The following is a 20,115-nucleotide window of genomic DNA, read 5'->3' as shown; positions in this document are numbered from 1 at the left end:
AAGCACGGGAAGTAAGGTGCCCAAGACAACACAGTCAAGAAGCTACAGATCCAGTAGTGGTCCAAAGCTTGTATACAAAGACTCCACTACTGAATGGATGGTAGAGACCGAGGCTCAACCTGAACCCGAACTGGAATGTCCCCAGGTGGGTCCTGGTCTCAACCCCTGGGACTGCTTTCCCATGCATGTTCATGGGTGGCTTCAGATGGAGGTCAGGGCTCTGTCTGACTTCCTGGCAGCAAAGGAGGGGGTCCAGGATGGGAACAGGAAGAAATCAAACCAAGAACTACGAGTTGTCCTCATTTGCTGGAGTGAGGAACTCAGGTCCAGGGCTGGGGTAGCTCAGGCTGGGGATGCAGGAAGCTGCGAGGGGCATCCAGGAGGCTGCCTCCCTCCATCTCTCCACCTCCACTCTTCTTACCACTGACTTCAGAAGACTCCACAGACTGACCCAACCCCCGATTGTCAACAGACAACCTTTGCGAAGACTCATGCTCCCATGTCACAGAAAAAAATGGAGGCCTGGCCTGGGGAAGGTTCAGGCTGGGAACCGGGAGCAGATGATCGTTTCTCAGATGGACCTGTGCTCTCTAGCGTACAGGAGTTTACTGAGAACATACCGGACAGAGGATGCAAAGCAAAGCAAGAGCAACGCCCCGACACGCTTAGGACGAAGAAACCCTCCTAGACGGTAGAACCAGGAGGAAGTTAACTGCCTCAGGGCGGACATGTCATTAGAGTGCTGTGAACTCCATGGCTGCTGGCCAGCCACTCTGGGTGTTGTGCCAGGCCTTCAACGGACAAGTGCAGGCAACACTGCTGTCTCTTCCAGCAGTGGCAGTACAGCCCGTGAAGATTCCAGCTTCCCACACTAAGGTCAAGAAGCCAGGGCAGGGCTAGCTATCCCCATAGCTGCCACCGTGTCACGGTGTCACCTGGAACAGGCAGCCAGAGCATGATGGGCTGCACCCAGGTGCCCAGACACAGCCGGTTGTTTTTTTCCAGGTAGCTCTCCCGTCCCAAAGGGAATATCCCTATCCAAGAGGGCAGCTTCCCTCCTCACACAGGGAACAACGGGCCATGTCTGCCCAAGTCTCTCTCAGAAGGGACAGAAGACAATATCCTGGGATTGAGGAAGTGGCCTCTGAACCAGTTCTCCCACGACATCATCCTCTCAGGCTGTGGGACCGTTAGACTGGGCGGAAGTGGACTCCAGCCAAGGGGATGTTCCCAGATGTCATGCTTTCAAACCGGTCCTGCCCCAAAAGGCAGGCGAGGACAGGCCTGCCGGGGAAGCCCTGGGTAAAGACTTAGGATGGTATTCTGGCTCTCCTTGCCAGAGGATAGCCACGGTTTCCTTGGCAGTCAGACACACTAATGTTGGCCACAGAAAGGAGAGCCTGCTGACCTGGGGAGGAATCCCAGACTAAAGCAGAGGTCAGCAGAGACTGACTAACCCCCCCCCACCCCCAACACACACACCGAGCATCCTCCACGGCAGTTTTACCAGGGGAGGGGGAGTGGGGTGCACATCGGGACCCTTTAGTCGGTGATTTATTCAAGATACCCCTCAGGAGAAGAGTAGCAAAAGGAGGTGGGGCACTCTCTCCCAGCTTATTCAGTATTAAAGCGGCCGGCTTGTGGGGGGCGCGTTTGAGCCAAGATGGTAAGGTCCTCCTCCCCCAAACCCTTCGACTCCCCTTCCCCGCTAGGTCCCCACCTTGAGATAGTCGTTCTCGGAGCGCAGCTCTTCCAGCTCCCGCACCAAGCCGCCGGGCCCGCAGTCCAACATCTCCTCGGTGAGGTCGGAGAAGGCGAGCGAGGCGCTGAGTGGCAGGCGACTGCTGCCCACCGACGATGCGGCCACCGACGGCTCATCTGGGGAGGTGGGCGGCCGCGGAGGCTGCTGCCCCGACGGCGTGGGCTGGGGTGGCTGCCCGGTGCGGGTCCCCGCCGGGCCACCCGCCGCAGACTCGGCGTCGCTGCTCAGAGCCAGCTCCAGGCCCAGTAGGCGCGCCTCCTCCGACGCGCAGTCCGACACCTCGGAGCTGCTGTCGGTGAGGCTGGGCGGCGGCGGCGGCGGGCGCGGCCCGGTGCCCGGACGAGGGCGGCCCTTGGCGCGGACACCCGTGCGTACCCCGGCCACCCGCGGCCCCGCGCCCCGGGCTCCGGGCGTCACCGCGCGCCCCTTCTTGTCCGGCCTCGCCGAGGACGCGGCGCCACAGGCTGCAGCGGCGCCCGGGCCTGTGCCACGGCGGCCCTTGGCCAGAGACCAGCCGGCCACGTCCTTGGGCCGGGCTGGCGACGGCGCGCGGTGGCTCTTCTTCCTTTCCGTGGGGGGCGCGGGTGCAGGCGGGGGGCAGTTGCCCCGCGCCGATGACTCTCCCGCTGGCGCCTCCATCGCGGCCTCCCCGGCTCTCAGCGAGCGGCGCGCATGGCCCGGGAGCGGCCGGTCTGGGGGTCCCTGCGGCGGGTCCCGGATGCGCTCCCGCCGCTCAGGCCGCGACTGCGCTCCGGCCTCCTGTGTCCGGGGACTGCGCTCGGGCCCTGGCCCGCGCCGCGCGGCCTCTCCGCTACTCGGTGCTCGCAGTGCGCGGCCCGATCTCCTCCAGGCACCGCGACTCCGGCTCCGGCTCCGCCCGGTGCCCGCCCCCTCCGCCTCGCCGCGCCCTCGGAGCGAGCCCGGACCCCGGCTACCGCCTGATCGGCGATCGCCGCCTCGGACTCCCAGTCCGGCTGAGGCCAGGGCCCCGGCTCCGCCCGGCGCGGCCCGCCCCCCACTCAGCCCCGCCAGTTCCCCGCCCCGCCGCCTCGGCTCGGGGGCGCGCGGCTCGGCGAACAAAAGGCGGACGCGGCGGGAGCAGCGGGGAGGGACACGGGCGGGGAGCGAGGGAGGAATCCGCGAGGCAACAGCGACCCCCTCGAGGGTCAGGCAGGCCCGGGCAGCCGCGGCCTCGGCTCGCCCGGACAGCTCCTGGCCACTGGCCGCTCCCCTGCGAGGTGGGGGATCGCACCCGGCCGTGAATCCTGGGAGTCTGGCGTCGCCGTGGGAGCCTCGTGGACGGCAGGAGAGGATATTTCCCGGCAGAGGCCCCGCGGACCTCAAAGGGCCGGAGCCAGCAGCATCCATGCACACCCAGCACCGCGCCGCGCGCCCCTTGCGGGTGCTGAGCCTGCGCGGACTCCGCCCCCTTTAGCTGGGCATGACAAACGACCCCATGCTATAGAACGGTAAACTGAAGCATGACCAGGCATGCGGTCGACTCTTGGTCAGTGGAGGAAGGAACCAGGATAGATGGAGCCCGAACCCCATGTCTCCAGAGTGTACTGGACTCCTCCTGCCTCTGCTGCCTGACCGCTGTCATAGTGACCCCGCGTGCATACTAAACTCTGCATCCCCTGACCGCCTGCAATCCCAAGCGGAGTCCTACCTCCCCCACCCCAGTTTCAAGGTCTTTGAAACTTCAGGCTGTGCCTTATGGATGCCAGATCATTGGATGCTTGGGGGATGGGGGCAGGTTCTGGGCCGAATGGAGGCTGGTGTGGCCTGAAGACTGTGTCCCTGAGTCCTACAGGGTCGGGTAGTCTCCAGCCCTCAGACTCCATACCCTAGTCCTGGTGGGCGTGGTTTCTTTCCTAACCGTCGTTTTTTTCTTATCCGAGTAGCTAACTTTTCAGGGTTTCTTATATTTTCTTCATCTTTGCCTTCCCCTACAGCCGTGTAGGAACTTCTCTCTGGTTGCATTTTCCAAAAGAAAAAAAAAAAAAGCTCGTGGATATATATTCCAATTGCTCTTTTATTACTATTATTAATGTGTGTGTCACACATGCATGTACATGTGCAGGTGCACCCATGCCACAATGCACATGTAGGTCGGAGGACACCTTTCAGGACTTGATGCTCTCCATCCAACCAATTGATCGTCTCACAGTGACACTGACACTTCCGACAGCCACAGGGTCTGCTTCCTGCCCTTCAGTCTGGGCAGAAGACCTCTCTGTGACACGGCCTCTCTCTGTGGCATGGCCTCTCTCACCCGTGTGCTCTCTCTATTGCTCTTGCTCTTCATTCATCCTTGGTATCCAAGCGACATGTGGAGAGGAAGTTTTGGTCTCGTGCGGCGGCCACGTGAAGGCGGTCCAGCCAACAGCTCCAGCCCTAGTCCCCACTGGCCAGCCGACCTGAGAGCTGATGACCTTCAGATGCTCTGCAGGCAGCCTGGAGTCACCCAGTGAGGAGTGGGGCAGAAGGGAATTCCCGTCACCAGCCCTGCCCAAACTGCAAACAAAGCACCCGCATACACAGTCAGGGTCATACAGCTTGGCTTTGGCCTGGCTGGGGTCGCTTGACCACAGGCTGCCCTATTCCAACACCCTCTACAAACTGGTTGTCTTAAGCACCCAGTGGGTGCTGTAAAAATTGCTGATCAAGGAGAAAGCATTCAATGATAGCTTTACTGTCAGGTCGTTAGAAACAAAGGGGACAATGACCCCGAAGTTTTCCCATTCAAGCTGCTAAATTGACCGAGAGGATGGAAAAAATGGAAGCTAACTCCTGGAAGGCTTCCAAGAGGAGGTATCCCTTTCTAACTAAAGTGAAGGTTGTTTTCATCCTACAAATCATGAAAGAAATAAGCCACTGGTTAGGGGATGAGAGGGAAACCCCCCTGAACAGGGTTATCTGGGAACCCTCTCTGAGGAGGTGGCCTGTATGCCGAGTTAGCCAAAGAGCCTGGGAAGAGAATCTGGGGCAGACTGAAGAACAAGGGCAAAGTCCCTGGAGGAGGAGAAAGTGTGACAGATGCTGGGGAGGGGTGGTTAGTGTGGCTGGAGCCCCCTGGGAGATAACGAAGGAAAAGACAGAGTGGAAAGCAGGAAGCAGACAGACATAGGCAGGGGATTATCTCTGATGCAGAGACAAACACTGGAAACTTGCAAGCAGGAAGTCACACCGTCTAATTATGTCCGGAAGTAGATCCCTTCGCTGACAAGTACAGATGCTGGCTCTGGGAGCTAAGGGAGCTCGGATGCATCTAGAAGCCATAGAGAAAGGACCATTCTGTTTGAAAAACCAGTCACTCCTGGCTGGAAGAGAGGACTCAGAGAAGTGATGTCAACTTCTCTCCCCATCACCTGCTCTAGAGAACAAATGAGAGCACCATTTGCTTAAGCGGAAAGAACAGGCTGGGAGGTATCAAAGGGCAAGAGAGACTCAGTTCAGAGGACATGGTGGGTTTGACGCATCTGTGGAGATGTCCAAATAGAGACCCCGAAAAGCAGTGGCACAGGCATGCGAAGTCACGCCAGCAACAAGATCTGGAGTAGTCAAGAAAATATCCACCTTGAGAGTGGAAGATGTTGCTCAGTTACTGGCGTGTTCATTTAGCATGCACAGGGCTCTGGGTTCCATCTCCAGCATCACAGAAAACGAGCTGTGGTGGTCCATGCCTCTGTAGTCCCAGAACTCAGAAGGTGGAGGCAAGAGGACCAGAGTTTCAAGGTCATCAGAGGCTACATAGTGTGTCTGAGGCCATACTGGGCTACAGGGAGACCCTGTTTCAATAAAGGAAAAGATTCACTTTGAAACTGGGGAAAGTTACTCAGGGAGAGGGTCTGGGGAGTGGAAATCTTGTCCAGAACCAGAAAGTTAAGCAGTTCTGGCTAAAGAAAATAGTCAAAAGAAAGTGGTCCCTGCCAAAGCCAAGGAGTTGTGCAAGTTGAAAGGAGGCTGCTGGGGCCTCACAGTGTAAAGGTGTGGGGACAGAGCCACAGGATGTGACTGAGTGAGGAGAGGCAGAGGTAGAGTGTAGGGGAAGTGATATGCTCACGGGAGACCATGGGATCAGCAAGGAAGAGGAAGCAGAGTCAGGAGGGTAGAGGGAGCCAGCTCGGCTTCGGAAGGGCAGGGCACACCCTCCACCAGCCCTTAGGAAGGCAGAGGAAGATGGGCCAACCAGCAGAAGACATCAGCTGGGGGGCACGGTTGAGGAAGATGGAATCTGGATGCAAAAGTGACCTCAGAAACTGGAAACAGACTTCTCAGTGTGCCTGCGGGAGTGTGTCACACTGGCTCCACACCCAGCTGTGGGGGGGGGTGTCAGAGAATAGCCGGGTGGCCTGGTGAACACAAGTGTGTTCTTTTGGTTCTCTCTCTCTCTCCTTCTCTCCTTTCTCTCTTAACTTTCTCTTATGTTGCTAAAATCATACTGAATTTTAGATTCTGCTCTTATCAGAGTAGAGAAAACATTCCTTCACATTCCGAAACCCTTGGCAAGCCTGTTTTCATAACTGAAAATAATCCCCAAGAGAGGGTGCTCCACGGCCATTCACCTTTCCCTCTACTGTATACTTAAACACTTCCTGAAGGTGCTAAACACATACGATTCCAACATTTAGGAGCTGAAGGACCAAGAGTTTGAGGCAGGGGCTGGAGAGATGGCCCACACTTGTTGCTCGTGACCCAGGTTCAGTTTCCTGTACACGCTTGGTGACTCACAGCTATCTGTAACTCTAGGCCCAAGGGATACAATACCCACTTCTGACCTCCTGGGCATCAGGCACAAATATGGTGAAGGTACAGACAAGCAGGCAAACTCTCATACCTATGTAATAAAATAAATACCCATCACACACACAAAATCTCAAGGCATCACAGTGAATTCTAGGTCAGCCTTGACTACGGAGCAAAATCCTCCCTTGAAAAAGCCAAGACTGGGAACATATCATTATAGGATGCTTTCCTGGCATGCTAAGGTCCTGGGTTCAATTTTCTGCACAAGAAAGAACAAAAGTCATTCCTGGGGATGAGGGTTGTGTTCTGAAAGGGGCTGAGCAAGGTCTAGCGGAGGAGAAAGGTGAAGGGGCTGCAAGGGATCCGACGGTGGCATCTCTTAAGGGGTTGTGACCCAGCAAGGGGCAGTTCTGTTCAATGACATAACTGAATCTTCCAGACATGAGGCCAGGGCAGGTAAACCTCATTGGTCAGAGTGCTTGGTGCTTAGGTGTTAGATGTGGGAGGAAAGGGGGAACTACAAAAGGCAATGGGTGAACTCAGGAGGCAGAGGCAGGAGGATCTTTGCGAGTTCGAGGTCAGCCTGGTCTACAGAGGGAGTTCCAGGACAGCCAGGGCTACATAGCGAGATCCTGTCTCAAAAAAACAAAAATGAAAAAGAGAAAGAAGCAGAGGGAAGGGAGGAGGAAGCGCCAGGCCTGTGACCCTGCACTGTTTATAGCTCAAACACCCATTGCAACAGCCGTGTTTGAGGTGACAACAGGGCCCTTCACTTTCCTGTTTTCCCTATAATACAGGTCCCTAGGCACATCACACTTCCTGGAGGGATCGCTGCCCCAGGTCACCTGGCCTTGAGGCCCAGTCACCTGATGGCCATCAGGACAGTCTTCTAGCAGCGTGCCCACTGTGTGCCAGACACTGTGTGGGCTTCCTGTGAGACCTTGCCAAATGTCCCCAGGTCAAATGTCCCCCAGGCCAAAGAGGAAAGTCCTTATCCTTCCTGGGAAGGAATCACCTACAGTGTGGGGTGATTCGTGGGGAACCCTCAGTACAGCCCTTTCTTGTGTCAATTGCATGTCACAGATTCTAACCTCGAATGAGAGGACTGACCTCCATGGTGGGCATCAGGCAACCAGTGGTATTTAGGAACCAGTGAGAAGTAGGTTGGAGACACAAAATCTGGTATCTCCTCCCCCCCCCCCTTTCAGCTGATGGCGATAGAGCTTGGGACCCACAGGGTCAACAAGGTCTTGTTAGTGTGTTTGCGGGATTTCAGTTCCTGATGTAGGGTAATCATTGGCACCTTCTCAGTTGGAACTGGCCTGGCATGGGGCCAGGGCCTGCCGCCTCAGGGCAGGTATAAGAAGCAGGGAGAAGGGCTGGAGCCAGGGTCAGGCAGAGACACCAGCCACACAGAGAAGACAGGAGTTGGGACCAGAGTCACCGTGTCCAGACAGCGAGGTAGTCAGGTCATTCTGGGTGTGGCCTTCTCTTTGAGGAATCAGGGAGACCAGCGGAGGGTCGTCAGGAATTGTTGGGGTAAGTACCTTCAGTCACCATCTTCCCCAGCTCCCAGGTTTCCCTTCCCCCACTGCGCCTCACATTATTTGACTGAGGATCCCAAGTGGAGGCCAAGTGGCCTCGTGTCAGGGAGTGGACACTGGATCTCTCTGAGAGGCAGGTGTAATAAATACCGGCATTTATCCAGCTGCATCGAACATCAGGTGCTATGGGTTCCCACACAGCACTGAGCACAGAAGAGGGAGGATGGAGGCTCAGCATCCTGATCCTCGGGCATCAGGATGGATGCTCACGAGATAGATGCTAGTGCTTACAGATGAGGAGTGTGTGGGGAAACCTGCCCAAGGTTGCTTAACCGAATAAGGGATAAATCTCTCTCTTCCTCTCCTTCCCTCCCTCTTCCTCTCCCTTGCCTCTCATCCTCAATCTCTTCTCTCCCTCTCCCCATTTTCCCAGGTCCTTGTGCACACTAGGAGTAAGCCACCCTGGAGGGGAGGGACCTGTGTTGGGTTGAGAGTGGAGGTATGTGGGGCGGGGAGTTGTGACTCACCACTACCCCTGAGCTACAGTCTGTGTTCCTTTTCTCCCCCTCCCTTCCATTCCTTTCCCTTCCTTTATTTCCTTTTCTCCTCCCTCTCCTTCCTTCCTTCCTTCCTTCCTCCCTTCCTCCCTCCCTTTCCCTTTCTTTCTCTTTATCCTAGAAATTGGATTCAGGGCCTCATGCAGGCTAGACAGCACCTACTGCTGAGCCACACCCTTGGGAAAACCATGTCCTTCAAAGGCTGGCTCTTTTGCCCCAGCATGCCCCTTTAGGCTTTTGCTCCTTGGCTTTGAGAGGACATGAATTGCTGGCTGTCAGTGCTGAAAAGCCTTCTGAGGTTTCCAGTCCAGCGAGTTAAGTGTTATATAGCTGGGCAGTGAGGTGGCTCGGTGGGTGAACATGCTTACCATGCAGGCCTGATGACCTGAGTTCAATTCTTTAACTCACGTAAAGGTGGAAGGCAGGAGGCGACTTCTGATGGTTTCCCTCTGGCCTCCATCATGTGCCTTGGTTAGTTCAGACCCACAGACACACATTTTTTTTTTCAAGACAGGGTCTCATTGTGTAGCCCTGGCTGACCTGAAACTATATGAAGACCATGCTGGCCTTGAACTCACAGAGCTCTATCTGCCTCTGCCTCCTAAGTGCTGGCATTAAATGTGTGCACCACTACTCCTGGCTTAATAATTTTTAAATATTACATACTGGGAAATTGAGGCTTGGGGTGCAAATGATTTTATTCTCAGCCACTCATGAAATCAGGGGTCCTGGATCCCTAGTCTGGACCGTGGGTATCCTACAAAAGAATCAGTGTGTCTAGGCTAGACAGTTAGAGAAGAAATTGAAGTGACCAGAATTCACAACTGGAATTTACTATGTACGACTCCCGTGTGGTTGATGCTAACTACCCATGAGGCCTTGAATGTTGAGTGGCTCACAGACCCACCCAGTGGCCACTTGATCTGGGGCTCACAGGTGAGAGGGAGCAAAGGGCAGCTGAGTAGGCATGGAGCCAGTGGGGAGTGCCCAGGCACCTCCTCATCGCTGGCTTTGCCTTGCAGCATTTCCTCTCTCAGGGCCAAGGACCGTCCCTGTCCTGGGCTGTGACAGGAGAATGAAAAGCCGAAGATGGCGGTACACTCAGCTGGTAAGGGCTCAGCTGAGCTGAGGGTTCACTTGGGAAGGGGGTGGAATCTCCAAGCAGGGAGAGGCATGGGCTAGGGTGAAGGGTTTGTGTGTGTGTGTTTACTTCCCTCAAGTCCTTCCCAGCTGCCTGGGACTTTAAAACAGGGCTGATTTAGGACCTGGAGTAACCCTAAGGTCCTGAGACACCCCCCAAAGGGAATAGACCTTTGTTGATCCTTTGGGGAGACTATTCCACAGCGAGGCTCTCTGCCGGTCTGAACCTGAGTGGGTAAGGAGGGGGCATACTGGGTATTCCTTCCCGGATGGGTGTCGCCTTCTATGATGAACTTTATGTTACTGTGTACAGGCCTGCTCACATGTGTGAGCACACACACTCAAACACACCATGGTAAAGTCTGAAAGCTCAGTTAAGTGAATGAGAACGACTACACTAGCATCCGTGCCTACTGATACCCACGTGTGTGTATATAACCCCAGCTCACCTCAAAGCTCACTGGCAGTCAACACGCCAAGTTGCCCACACACATACCTCTATTTCAAGCAACATACAACTCCTGTGGGCGAGCACACACTCTGCGGGGAGCCAAGAGACTGCACACATCTCTTCACTGACTGAAAGTGAACCCCAGAGCTTTCCTGTACGATATAGAAGTCAGTGGTACCTCTTCAGGGTACAGGGAGAATTCAGAGAGACCCCTCACAGCAGGCTCATCACACAGGCCTGGGCACAGAGTTCCGGACCTTGGTGCCAGCGTCTGCCCTTCTTGTGATCGATTGTTTCAGCCACTACTTCACATCCAAACACACATAGCTGCAGCAGACCAGATTCCTACCTGCCCTTCTGCCCTCTTCCAGGCTTAGTTTGGAGCCTGGTGCGAGAGTAAACTGGTAACAGATGGTGGTGCCCATCTGAGTGGCACTGTGAGGACCTTTGCCCACCCCTTCCTTCCTTAGCAGCAGCCAGTGAGGAGGAAGCAGGTTGGAGGCAGTAACAGAGTCTTGCTTGTGGCGGGTGCTTCCCTGCTCTGCTAGGCTGGGCTGGCAGGGGCCGCAGGGGCCAAGGCAGCCCTGCTCTTGAGCCCAGGGTCTGGTGACAGCTGGTACCTCCGTGTCCTTCTATCTAAGCTTCTTTATATCTTTACAGCCCACCCAGGTGGAGGACACCCTGTCTGGGGAGGAGGGCGAGGAGGAGGAGGAGGAGGAGGAAGAAAAGAAAGAGGAGGAGGCAGTCCCAGCCCCGGCCCCTCAGGACCCTGTGGAGCCTCAGCTGACAGAAGCCAGCCAGGTCCTGGGCGCCTCAGAGATTAGGCAGGTTCGGGCACTTTCTATGTAGCAGGACTTCAGCCCTATCCTAGCCACACCCACGGGCGCTGGAGTCACAACTACAGTGTCCCCAGCTCCGGGTCACCTTGCTTTCTCCCTGGACTTCCTGTCCTCTCTAGTCACAACCAGTGCCACCCTTCTCACTGGGTAGAGCTGGGGAACCTAGCAGGGGTGACATGGATCCTGGGGACTAAAGCCAGAGCTGGGGTGGAGCAGACACATGATGGAGTACCAGGAGGACCAGTGACCAAGGCAAGTTCCCCGAGATCTGCCCTGGGTTGGAATCCTGGCTCTGCCATCAACTCTCCATCTCCCTGAACCTCAGTTTTCTCATCTATGAAATGGGAACAAAGGCTAGCTAATGGCTACGGGGCCTCTGGACAGAGTAAAAGGCTGAGAGGTGGGAGGAGGGAGGGAAGATGGAGGCTGTCCCTTTACTCAGCTCTAGCTCTGCCTCCAGCTCAGTCTCCACTTACCCCCAAGAGTCGCTGGCCGCCCCTGGAGTCTGGTCTTTTGCACATCAAAGGATGGCTTCAGTCTGCGGAGGCTGTACCGCCAGATGGAGGGTCACAGTGGACCAGTCCTGTTGGTGTTGAGAGACCAGGATGGGCAGGTGAGCTGGGTCAGGGCACGGGGGCTCCCATCCAGACCAGTGGGTACTGAGATGAGATGACAGATTCTATCACCTGTCAGGAACTGATGGTGGCACAGAGACCTGACCCACTTCAGGCCCTCATTTCCTCATCCGTGTATCTGAAGCCACTTCTGTGTGCCCGGTTAGGTGATGTGGAAGAGTGAGATCAAGCCAGAAATGATGCCGAATGCTTAGAGTTAATGGTCTAATTTCTTGTGTGGGGGTGGGGTGGGGAGGGTGTGAGGTGGGAGGGTAGATGAGGGGTATTGAACAACTAACCACTGAGGCCATGCAACACTGTATCCTTATGTTTGCAAGCAAAAGACCATGGATGGGCTGTTTTCATTTATTCTGTCTCACTAAAACACAAACTGGTTCAGAACCCTATGTGTAGCCTAGGCTGACCTTGAACTCCAGATCCTCCTGCCTCAGTCTCCTCAGTGCTGAGTACAGGCAGACGTCACCACCTCTGGATCTTGCAAAGGTCGAGCAGACGATCTACATCTAAATGATGGACGCATATTTTGAAAATATCCCCAGCTGATGGGGAAGAATGGATTGGAGGAAGCCAGAGGCTACATGCCAAAAGAGGAACTTGGATAGTTTCTGCCTGAAGTTCACGTGGCCACTCCAACAATAGAATTTCTGGCAGGTTCTCCATGTAGAAAGTGGGAGGGTCTGAGAGCTGGTTTCAAATGCTCCTCTACAGAAGGAACATACCAGAGCTGGAAGAGGTCTCAAGGGTCCCCACCTAGACAGGAGTCTGTCTGGGAAGACTTTGTGCTCGAGAGCCAAGAAACTTACCCTGTTCTGACAGAGCCTCTTCTGTGGTAGAGCACTATGTATTATAAGAAGTTTCTCCTAGCACTAGGCTTAAAGCCTGTACCCCACGGCCCTCATGCCACACTGTGATGGTCCATACCCCAACCCCAAGAGCCGTCCCACAGAAGGAAGATGTCAACCAGACAAATAGCAGGCAGGTGAGAAGCAAGATGCAAAACTACAGCTACAAAACGTGTGGTTTTCTCTTTAAAGTCAGATGTGAGGCATATTCTTGGGATGATCGGGGACAAATGAAGATACAATGCCACAAATTGATAATACTGGAATTATAGTCCATTCTCTTAGGTGTGATAATGGCACTGGGGTTATAGAAGAGTCAGCCCCTTTCTTGGGAGCTGATGCATTAGGAACGAAGGGTCATGGCATCACATCAAGTGGGCCTGAGAAACTAAAGCCAATATGTAAACTAGAGCAAATTCCGTTTGTTCAAAGTCAGAAGGAATCTGTACTTGTTTTGAACTTTAAAAAGTAGTTTTTTGGTGGTTCAAGGGTTTCCCCTTGTACCTTGCACAGACCAGGCAGACAGTACCAACAGAGCTACACCCAGCCCTTCACCCTTCTGCACAGTTGAGGCTGGTGCCGAAGGCGAGAGGGAACAGTTTGTGTGGGGTGTCAGTGTATAGGAAAGCCTGCGCACCAGCACTGGGCAGGTGCCAGGAGGAAGCGACAGCAGTCAGTTCGGGGAGGAAGAAGGGGATTTGACTAAGGCTTATCTCATTTTCTTTCTGCTTGTGTATGATTGCCAGCTCTTCAAGAAGCATTGCTTATATGAAATAAGTACATTTGGGACTGAGGTGGTAATGGTTCAGTCAGGAAAGTATTTGCCATGCAATCATGAAGACCTGAGTTCAATTCCCAGCAGTCATGTAAAAAGCCAGGTGTGGCAGGATATGCTTGTAACCCCAGCACTAGGAGGCAGACGTAGAGGACCCTGGCACTTGCTGGACTGCCAGTCTCAATGGTCAATTCCAGATACAGTGAAAGCCTGTTTCAAAAATTAACATGGAAGGCAACAGAGGAGGATGGTCCATATCGACCGTTGGCTTCCATATGCATGGGAACGGTCTGTGTGTGTGTACACCTATGCACACACATGAACATAGTCACATTCATACAACATGGACATTCTTTCTTAAAGGGTAAACTGGACATGGCACATGCCTGTAAAGGCTTTCATGGAGTTAAGTTCTAGGTCAGACTTGGTTACACAGCAGGACCCTGAAGAGGAAAAGATAGACAAACAGACAGACACACATGGGGGCGGGGACAAAGAGTCAGGACAACTCAGGGGAGGCCACCAGCAAGGATTCTTCCTGTGGAGTGTAGGAAAGAGGGCAGGCTGGTGGCCCTGGAGATGCCCTATCCCCAGCTTTTCACTCAGCTCCCCCTGGAGTCCTGGAGACTGGGGGTGCATTTCCAAGCCCCGTGAAGATGGCTGGTGGACACCCAGTTCCTTTCTTGCACTTTTCTCTGCTTTCCAGATGTTTGGTGCCTTCTCCTCCTCAGCTATCCGACTCAGCAAAAGCTTCTACGGTACTGGCGAGACCTTTCTCTTCTCCTTTGTCCCACAACTAAAGGTGAGGTTCCCACCTTCTGTCATGGAGGAAGGCTGACAGGTCACAGCTCTAGGGAATCCTAGTGGCTCCCAGCTTCAGTTCCCGTGCGGGGTTGCCTCCTGTCCACTCCTCCACAGGGCAATGGTGGGCATGGAAGTGCTCTCAGCTGCCCATCAAGATCTCCAGGAGTCACTAGCTGAGGGAGGGAAGCTAGAGAGGACAAGAAGGGTTTGAGTGCAGGTAGGACTTGAGGTGTGGGAGGAGGAGGATGCATCTAGTGGCTTCTTGTGAGGTCTGCACACGAAGGCTGGAGGAGCGAGGAGGAGTCCCCTAGTCCCTGTGTGTGGGAAGGGGAGCCTCAGAGAGCATGCCAGTCTGGTGGTAGTGGAAGGAAGAGGCCATCTCTGTCTGTCCTTTTCTAAGAAGGGTAAGGCTCTCCCTTGGCCAGGCTTGTACCACAGCAGCCAGTGTTCTCAGACCCAGCTCTTGGCAGGACCCATTCACAGGAAACAATGAGAAAAGGGTAGGACGGAGTAAAAATACCAAATGGACCACAGGATCTAGAGCGGGCCGGAGGCCAGCGAAGCCAGAGGGAATGAAGGGTGAGCAAAGGCAGAGCCATGGAGGAGGGGTCTCCTTGAGGTCAAACACTTGGAGCAGTGACAGCAGCTGAACAATGTGTAGGACAACAGGAAGGAGTGGGTAGAGGGAGAGGCCACTTGAAATGAACTGGAGGGGCTCCTTGCCCTCCTTGTTAGGGACAAGTGCCAGATGTGACCATGAAGACAGCAGCTGGAGACTGCAACTGAGGAGGGACAGGGTGGAGGAGACAGATGGATGGACGGACCATGATGTTCACTAGGGAACTGGGAAAGAATGAGAAGAGTGATTCAGTGCTCAGGTCCCCATATGATCAGTGACAGGCACAGGTGTCTGGAACCTCTGAGGGCACAAGCCGCTGGAGAGCTGGGGCTTTTGGAGGTGGGAGACAGAGTCCTAAGCTTCTTCCATATAAACATTTTCTGTCATTGGGTTGCTGACTGACTGAAGCTGCCGAGTGTTGCGTGACAGGCAGTGCACACAACCTTTACCATAAATAGACATCAGAGTAACTCACGGGTCTGCATTTACCACCTCACAAAATAGCACGTTCAGTCATAGAAAAAAAAATCCACAGGTGATTGGGTGGTGGTGCACACCTTTATCCCAGAACTCAGGAGATAGTTCTGATGGATCTATCCGTGATCCATCAGATGGATCTCCGTGAGTTCAAGGCCAGTGTGGTCTACAGTGTGAGTTCCAGAATAGTCAGGGTTACATGGAGAAACACTGTTGGGGGAACAAATCTCACATGGGTACATTGTTATTGTTGTCCCAACATACAGATGAGGGAGCCGAGGCACAGAGAGGTTGAGTAACCCACCTAACTCAGTCTGTGGTGAAGGGAGATGTGGACCCCAGATCCAGCGGGTGAATTCAGGCTGGGCACTCTGGAGACAGAGGATGGGGGTACACATGTAGGAACCACAGAGGTGGGCAGGGTTAGAGTGTGAGGCAGATCATGTATTTGCTTAGTGTGTCCTTGAGAACTGTTTGTTCACACTTTGTTTGATAGATGGATAACTAGCTCTGGATGTTTTGTTTGCTATTAGAGGTCTCCCCTCCAGTGCACAGACACCCACAAATGCACTCTGCCACACAGTCACCAAGATGGTCACAGGGGTGTGGATGGCCCTGCTAGTGACAAAAAGCATGTTCTCTCTTGCTCAGCCTCCATCAACTGTAGCCACCTCCCCTTCTTGGGAGAGAAGCAAAGGGGTCAGTAATGCCGGGTCACCAAGACTGCAGGCTGATCCTCACCACCTTCCTGTGGCACGTACTAGAACCCCAAATCTCCAATTATTCTTCTTGTGCCAACGGCTCCTGTTGGAGCCTCCTGCTAGTTCTGTCATCAGAGCTGGGGATTCGGGTGTCCTTGATGACTACCCTTGCTTCCTCCGTGGCTCTTCTCGGGCCATCCACGTACTGGTGGCTCTTCCCCGACATCTTTCTAATATTGGTTATTTATTTTTCCTAGCACTTTCCCCCAGCAGTGCTGGCCTAAGCTGGAAGGCAAACATACAGGCCCACCCTGTCTCGGGGCCTTTGCATGTGCTACTCTACTCAGCACAGCCTCCCACCGAATCATCAGGACCGCCCGACTGTGGTCTTCACAGGGACTGACTACTTTAAATGACCATTCCCCAAAGACTTCCTCGTCCCTCTGCACAGTGCTTCTCTCGCTAGTGTTTCTAACACACCACTTCTCTTATTTATCTGTCTCCTCCTGAAATGTCGTATGAGGTAGAAGCTTTGTTCATTATGTCCGCTGTTCTACCCAGGGCCTAACTGTGCCTGCTGTGTAAGTGCTGCAATCATTGTTTTCAAGGGATCACCGTCACCCCAGCCTGGAAGAATCCCATACATTGAAAAACTTAGTCCTTGACTGTGCCTGGCCTGGTGCCCTTCACGACTTCCCAGTGCTTGTACTGCTGTCCCAGCAACACAACCAACTTGGTCTTCGTTTCTTCTGTAGCAATGCTTATCTTGCTCTTTTGAATTAGGACGCGTCCTTGGAGAAAGCTGAGGAAGTAGCGAATGTTGGGAGCTTGTCTTTTCTGGTCACTCGTTCACTTTATCTCATTCCTTCCCAGATGGGTCCCTTATCTTTCTATTCCTGGGGGACTTTAGGGGTTGCTCCTAGCATTTGAGGCTTCTAATTACAGGAAGCAACATACTATATTTTTGGGGTCCTTTAGAAGCCTTTTTATTGCCTAATTTGGCTCTTGAATATTCACTCGTTTATTTCAGGAGTTTAGCAGGGCAACTGGGCAGTTCTCCCGGAGTTTACATTGTAGAGGGGTGGATAGGGGTGAGACTTCTACAGGAATGGAGCTGTCTCAGAGGGGGTAGATGCCAAGGAAAGTCAAACAGGGGCTCTCTGTCATGACATTCAGACTGCAGGGCACGAATTGACCCTTGAGGACAGGGTTGTGGGGAGCTGTGGCAGAGGGGTCTGAGAGTAGGAAGGCTCTAAGGCAGGAACAACTTCACACTCCGGTGAACAGAAAGGTCAGTGTGGTTCAGGTGTGATCTATAAGAGAGGAGGGTACGGAGAAACGAAAAGGGATGGGAGCAGGTGCACTCTGGCTGGAGAACCGGTTCTCTTTGCTTCACTGTGGAGAGCATCAGAAGGCTTTAGGTAGAAGACTCACAGTGTGATTTAGGTTTGGGATGGGCCATTCAGGTCACTATGGAGAAGACTGGGGGCAGTATGTAGTGGGAGACAAGACCAACAGAAAGCTTGGACAGAGAAGTCACAGGATATCACGGTGAGTCTTACCGACCTGCAGGTCATGGGGTAGGTTGGCTGGGAGGCAGTTCCACCCCAGTTCCAGGCCTGGCCTTTCTTTTCCTCTTTCCAACTTTGAAAGCAGGAAGCCTCAAAAAAAAAATTTTTTTTTTCTAGCATGAAGGGGCTGCAAGGATGTAGAGGGTTCAAGACAGAGGGCATAAGGAAACTAAACCCTTCAGGCCTGGGAGCCCAGTCCTTCCTGGTAATCACTGGGCCCAGAAGCTCCCGGTTCCTGCACAACACTGCCACCACATGGCTTGGAGTCAGATTGCAAGGACAGCACTCAAAAAATGACCAGCCTTTCTTTTCCACCCAGGTCTTTAAGTGGACAGGAAGTAACTCTTTCTTCGTGAAAGGAGACCTGGACTCACTGATGATGGGCAGTGGAAGGTGTGTGTCTCTGTCACCCTACATTTTGGGGCGCCCTGTTTTCCTCTCCTAAGGGTGCTGCGGGTGGAGCAAACAGGCTGAGTCTTTCAGGCCAACTTCAGTGCTCTATAACGTCAGGCCCTCGGTCCATCCCCAGTGGCCAACATGCAACTAACCCTCCTCAAGTGAGGAGCGTGGACCAACTGGTTAGTGCCATCTTAGCCTGAACCGACTCTGGGAATGTCCACATGGATGAAGTTACAGTCATGAGATGGGAAAGCCCCAGATTTCTGAGTCCCGTGGGACATGGCTCATTAGAAGACGTGCCTCTAGCTAAGAATACAGCCTGTATGTCTGTGGACGTGAGCGGGAGTGAGTCAGGAACAGAAACAGAGGGTAGCTTCCCCTTGCTGTGACCTTCACACTGACGCACACTAAGGTGTACCTGGATTGAAGTATTCCTCAGTTAGCACAGCTCCATGGAGAGGCTGGGGGGCACACCAGCCATTGTTGGTTCCTAATCTGCTTCCTGCCTCCAGCCTAGGTTTTCTGTCAAACTTGAGGATTAGAATGCTCCAAATTGGGGTTGAGCTGATGACTGCACTACTGTCTATAGTTATTAAAATAATGGATTGTTTAAAAAATGCTCTGGATGCAAGAGCACAACATGAGGTGACCCCACCCTGGATAAACTTGTATAGGGATGAGAACAGCTGTGATGGGGATACACTGGTAATGTGGCTAAGGCTGACGGTGGCAGTCAGTTTCATAGGCCTACCATAGGCTACACCTGCGCCCAGAGTTCCTTTTCTGGTGTGTGTGCACATGTGCGTGTGACTGAATAAGACATCAGGTGTGCTCCATGGTCTACCTCCACCATATCTTCGGAGATCTCCCAATGATTGGCTAGACTGGCTGGCCAGAACCTCTGGGGTCCATCTGTCTTTGTTCTCCCTGTACTGGGGCTGCGGGTGGAATGTGACCTGCCTAGCTTTTTACATTGGTGCTGGAGGCAGGTCTTCACACTTATATAGCAGACAATGTACCAACTGAGCCATCTCTACGGCCCATTTCCTCTTCTCTTTAGTGGCCAGTTTGGGCTGTGGCTGGATGGAGACTTGTACCGTGGGGGAAGTTACCCCTGTGCCACCTTCAACAATGAAGTGCTGGCCCGGCAGGAGCAATTTTGCATCGAGGAGCTGGAGGCCTGGGTTCTGAGCTGACACTTCCCAGGATCAGAGATGCTCAGGTCACTTTTGGATGCTGCCCAGGTCTTCCTCACACAGGACAGCCATTCTGCCTGACTCAGGATGGTGAAGAATCCTCATGTGGACTGTGGCTCTCAGCCAGCCTCCTTATGGCCTGAAAACCCAGGGCAGGAACAGAGGCAGCCACTGTTCTCCAGCAGAGCTGACTGTGAAGGTGTGAAAGACACTCTTGCTGAAGAAGTAGGACATCTTTCTTTATAGGATTTGACAATTCCTAGAGAACTCAGAAGACCAAAAAACAAACAAAAAAAACCCCATACAAAACAACAACAAAAACCTGCACTGCCACATTTCCATATCCTTCCAAACAAGTCAGGTGTGTACACACGTGCACACACACACACACACATTTCTATTTTGTATGTTTTAGAGATTACTTTTACTTGAAGAATGCTGTCAAGCCTCAGAAACCTGGGCTCAGCTACTGGAAACTAATAAAGCGTAGAAGTATCCATCATTTTACTCTTTGCCTTGCTGTCTCTTCTAGAAGCCAATGGGTGGGGTTGGATGCCACCAATGGGTCAGGCGCCCACACATCTGTTACTTGATTTCATGGGAGAGAGAGCTACAAATGAACAATATGTATATCTGAGCAAAGAAGCTAAACCTTTGCAGACCCCAGGGGCTCGAGGGAAGAGGTCATTTTCAGGCACAAGAGCCTTGTGAACTATGGTTCCACCATCCAGTCCCATGCAGGGACACCTCCTGCTGGAAGGGAGCAAACTATATCTTGCTCTTATTTTGTGAGGAAAACCAAGTACTTGGGCCCTTGTCAATACTGCTGTCTAGCAAACCCAGCACAGTGGTATGGCACCATGAAGTGTCTTCACGGGTCCTCTAGAAAACACATTCCTTTGCGCAGGACGCCAGACCAGGCACACAGTAAGTAAGGAGACGGTAGTTAAGGAGCATGCCTCTAGTTTCAAGATAGAAACACACTCACGACAGCTTCACTGCAGCGGTTTCCCTCACCCAGCTGAAGTCACCATCACTCAACCTGTGGTCCTAT

General features: G+C 53.5%; 2 protein-coding genes across 6 annotated transcripts in view; one reads left to right on the top strand and one right to left on the bottom strand.

The window, feature by feature from the left end:
- The window catches only part of Mtcl2 (microtubule crosslinking factor 2), a 67,464-nt gene extending 64,318 nt beyond the window's left edge, over nucleotides 1-3,146 (bottom strand). The window contains exon 1 of one of the 2 annotated variants that reach the window (XM_085697128.2): nucleotides 1,721-3,146. In XM_085697128.2, coding sequence (XP_085553254.2) covers nucleotides 1,721-3,130 — 1,410 coding nt within the window. In that variant the 5' untranslated portion in view covers nucleotides 3,131-3,146. The remainder of the gene's footprint in view (nucleotides 1-1,720) is intronic. The other variant, XM_085697129.2, reaches the window with a different exon arrangement.
- Nucleotides 3,147-7,911: 4,765 nt separating this feature from the next.
- Tldc2 (TBC/LysM-associated domain containing 2) lies at nucleotides 7,912-19,568 on the top strand. Of its 4 annotated transcripts, none has more exons than XM_085697126.2 (7): nucleotides 7,912-8,050; nucleotides 9,650-9,720; nucleotides 10,864-11,031; nucleotides 11,503-11,655; nucleotides 14,001-14,096; nucleotides 17,786-17,859; nucleotides 18,926-19,568. In XM_085697126.2, the coding sequence occupies exons 2-7, from the start codon at nucleotides 9,688-9,690 to the stop codon at nucleotides 19,059-19,061; spliced, it is 660 nt and encodes a 219-aa protein (XP_085553252.2). In that variant the 5' UTR covers nucleotides 7,912-8,050; nucleotides 9,650-9,687; the 3' UTR covers nucleotides 19,062-19,568. The 4 variants fall into 4 exon arrangements, with proteins under 4 accessions (XP_085553252.2, XP_085553253.2, XP_048296837.3 ...); XM_085697127.2 differs by having other exon boundaries at nucleotides 9,635-9,720; nucleotides 10,864-11,004; XM_048440880.3 differs by having other exon boundaries at nucleotides 9,635-9,720.
- Nucleotides 19,569-20,115: the final 547 nt, after the last annotated feature.

Source organism: Myodes glareolus, chromosome 10 (assembly GCF_982192425.1).
Source record: "Myodes glareolus chromosome 10, mMyoGla1.1, whole genome shotgun sequence".
In the NCBI taxonomy this organism is placed as follows: domain Eukaryota; kingdom Metazoa; phylum Chordata; class Mammalia; order Rodentia; family Cricetidae; genus Myodes; species Myodes glareolus.
This window is presented reverse-complemented; position numbering and strand designations above follow the sequence as displayed.

Excerpts from the sequence above, each read along its gene's own strand:
- Tldc2 (XM_085697126.2), top strand. The coding sequence starts at position 9,688 with ATGAAAAGCCGAAGATGGCGGTACACTCAGCTG. Across the intron at positions 9,721-10,863 it reads GATGGCGGTACACTCAGCTG|CCCACCCAGGTGGAGGACAC; the intron begins GTAAGGGCTCAG and ends ATATCTTTACAG. Across the intron at positions 11,656-14,000 it reads TGAGAGACCAGGATGGGCAG|ATGTTTGGTGCCTTCTCCTC; the intron begins GTGAGCTGGGTC and ends TCTGCTTTCCAG.